Genomic DNA, 3394 nt, shown 5'->3' with positions numbered 1-3394 from the left:
TAAGGGTCAGAACCAGCAGTTTTGGTATAGGTTTCAAACATCTAACCTCGACCACCTCCTCCTTCTCCCCCCTCACACCCCTTCCCACCTCCTCCTCTGCTCCCCCCGCACCCCCTCCTCCTCCTCTGCTCCCCCCGCACCCCCTCCTCCTCCTCTGCTCCCCCGCACCCCCTCCTCCTCCTCTGCTCCCCCCGCACCCCCTCCTCCTCCTCTGCTCCCCCCGCACCCCCTCCTCCTCCTCTGCTGCCCCCGCACCCCCTCCTCCCCTCTGCTCCCCCCGCACCCCCTCCTCCTCCTCTGCTCCCCCCGCACCCCCTCCTCCTCCTCTGCTCCCCCCGCACCCCCTCCTCCTCCTCTGCTCCCCCCGCACCCCCTCCTCCTCCTCTGCTCCCCCCGCACCCCCTCCTCCTCCTCTGCTCCCCCCGCACCCCCTCCTCCTCTGCTCCCTCGCACCCCCCCCCCGTTCCCCACACCCCTCCAACCCCCACCCTCTCCCCACTAACCACACCCTCTACCGCCCCGCCTCCTTCCTCCGCTCTCCCCGGTCCCGACCTTAACCCCAAATACCTTGACCACCCTGACGCTCCTCTTCTTGTTGCCGATGGTGTCGGGACGGCGTGGGGCTGCTCGGTGAAGGCATTGCGGACCCCTGCTGCCCGGGGGCTGCGGCACGGCGTCGGGGGGCTACCCTGGGCTCCGTTCGCTACGCCGTTCCATCCGGTGGCTTCCGCCGACTGGTCGCAGCTGAGGATCAGGCTCTCTTCGTTCAAAGTGGCCAGGACCCGGTGCCAAATCTCCCGCACCAGGACCTCGACCAACCCAGTCTTCTGCACCCTCGCTGCTGCTAACGCCATGGCTGTGACATTCTGCTCCTTCCAAGTGCCGGGGCGAGAGAGAGGGCTGCACTTTCTGAACCTGTCGCTCGCACACACACACACTGGGCACTCACAAATTCCTCTTCCTAAATCTGTCCGAGGTGGAGCTAAAAAGTACAACCGAAAGCACGGATTCATCCCCACCCACCAGCGGAGCCAGGGACAGTGCGTGTCGGGTGCTGGTGAACCACCCACCCAACCTAAAGAACAACGGGGACAAACTTCTGGCGTCCGACCGAGGGATGGACCAAGCAGACAGAGTCAAAGTGCCGGGAAAATCCAACAGAAAGCACCTCAAACTTCGACTCAATGATCCCTCAACGCCCTGCCCCCGAAAAGTGGCTCTTAAAGCAACCCTCTACTCACATGAGTGGCCGATAAACTTTTGGGAGTATAGGTTCAAGGTCGTAGCATGCAGGTTTAGGTCCCGTTCCCCCCACCCCGGAACGACACTGTCCCCATTTGTCTGAAATAATTGGGGCGTCGCTGGTTGCAGAAATGGTGCAAGGTGAAGGAGAGGAGGGTCGGCCGTGCTCCAAGGCTCCGTGTTCACGGGGGCCGACACCAGCTCCCACAGGCGACGGCGACCCCAAGTGGCGGGTGGGGTTGGGGTGGGGTGGGGGGAGTGGGAGGGGGAGTGAGAGGGGGGAGGGGGTGGGGGAGTGAGAGGGGGGAGGGGAGGGGGGGAGGGAGGGGAGAGGGGGGGAGAGGGGGAGGGGGAGGGGAGGGGGGAGAGGGGGGGGAGGGGAGGGGGGGAGGGGAGGGGAGAGGGGGGAGGGAGGGGGAGGGGAGGGGGGGGAGGGGAGGGGAGGGGGGGAGTGTGGTGTGGATCGGAATGCTGCGTAGGTGGGAGAATGGGACAGGTTGGAAAGTAGGCAGGCTTCCTTCCCTCCATCTCTGGGGTTGAAAAAGGAAATCTGCAGATGCCAGGGCTGAGTACAGAACATAAGCATGCTGTATAAACTCAGCAGGTTTCACTACATCATAGGAAGTCAAAGGCTTATCTAAATTCTGTTAACTCCTTCCCATTTCTCTTTTCCTATCCTTCTGTTTCCTTTTCTCCAGCTCCCCACCCCATTCCCTTCCTCCTTCTATCAGAGAGCTGCTCTTATGTCACTTCTCAATCCCTTCTCAACTCTCCTCCCTCGTGTTTGCCTCTATGATCTCTTGTACATTAGCCTGTGTCCTTGCCGCTCTTTTGCACCATTTCTGATTGGAAAAAAGTCAGAGAAAAGGTAAGGTTAAATCAAAGTGACAAGATTAATCAGGGTGATGGTCAAACAAGGTTTCCAGTGGTTTCACCTGTCAGGGAAATCAGATTCATTCCCAGTGGCTGCCTGCCATGACAGGATTTCAGATTTAAGATATATTGCCAGAGTACATACATGACATTACATACAGCCCTGAGAACCTTTTTTCATGCTGGCAAGGTAGAATTACCACTAATTGGTTGTGCAAAAACTAAACTGTACACACCCTAAAACATATAAACAAATAAAAGAACAATAAACAAACTGTCTGTGCAATACAGAGGGAACAAAAGGGAAATCATTAAAGTGCGCAAGTAAGAGTCCTTAAACGAGTCCCTGATTGAGTTTGTCATGAGGAATCTGATGGTGGAGGGGTAGCAGCTGATCCTGAACCTGGAGATGCAAGTTTTGTGACACCTATAACCACACTACTCAAGCACGCACTCTATTCTCGCTGCTGCCATTAGGATAGTGTGTGCTTGGGGAGTGTGGATCATTGATGATTGCTGCTGCTCTCTGACATTAATGTTCCCTGTAGTGGGGAGAGTTTTTCCTGTGATGTCCTGGGCAGTGTCCACTGCCTTTTGCAGGGCTTTATGCTCAAGGGCATTGGTGTCCCCATACCAGACCATGATGCAGCTGGTCAACACATTTTCCACTACATCTCAGTAGAAATTTACCAGGGTTTCTGATGTCATACCAAACTTCCACAAACTCCTGAGGAAATAGAGATGCTGATGTATTTCCTTCACGATGCCATTGGTGTGTTGGGTCCAGGAAAGATCCTCTGAGATAGTGACTCCCAAGAACTTAAATTTGCCCTCCCTCTCCACCTCTGATCCCCCAATAAACATTCGATTGTATACCTCTGGCTTTATTTCCTGAAGTCTTGGTAACATTGAGTGTAAGGTTGTTGTTGGTGCATCATTCAGCCAAGTTTTCAATCTCCATCCTGTGTGTTGACTCATCCCTTTTTTTTATCCAACCACTACCATGGTATCATCGGCAAGTTTGTAGATGATGTTATTGTCGTTCCAAGCTACAGTCGTAGATGCAAAGTGAATAGAGCAGGGGGCTAAGAACACAGCCCTGTGGTGCTCCATTACTGATGGAGATACATGGATGTGGTAGGCATAGAGGGATTTGGGCCAGAAATAGTTAAGTGGGACTGGTTTGAGTCAGACTCTTTGGTTGCTGTGGCAAGTTGGGCCAAAGGGTCAGTTTCCACACTCTGAGGAACTCAATCTTGAGGAGAACCCCCTTCAAACT

The 3394-nt window shown here is 55.2% G+C and overlaps 1 protein-coding gene across 1 annotated transcript in view; it reads right to left on the bottom strand.

The window, feature by feature from the left end:
- sntb1 (syntrophin, basic 1) overlaps positions 1 to 1227 on the bottom strand; it is a 125225-nt gene extending 123998 nt beyond the window's left edge. The window contains 2 exon segments of the mRNA XM_069920951.1: positions 568 to 608; positions 611 to 1227. Of these exon segments, the coding sequence (XP_069777052.1) occupies positions 568 to 608; positions 611 to 1013 (444 nt within the window). The 5' untranslated portion in view covers positions 1014 to 1227.
- Positions 1228 to 3394: the final 2167 nt, after the last annotated feature.

Source organism: Narcine bancroftii, chromosome 2 (genome assembly GCF_036971445.1).
Source record: "Narcine bancroftii isolate sNarBan1 chromosome 2, sNarBan1.hap1, whole genome shotgun sequence".
In the NCBI taxonomy this organism is placed as follows: domain Eukaryota; kingdom Metazoa; phylum Chordata; class Chondrichthyes; order Torpediniformes; family Narcinidae; genus Narcine; species Narcine bancroftii.
Note: the sequence above shows the minus strand (reverse complement) of the source record. Positions and strands in the feature narration are given on the sequence as shown.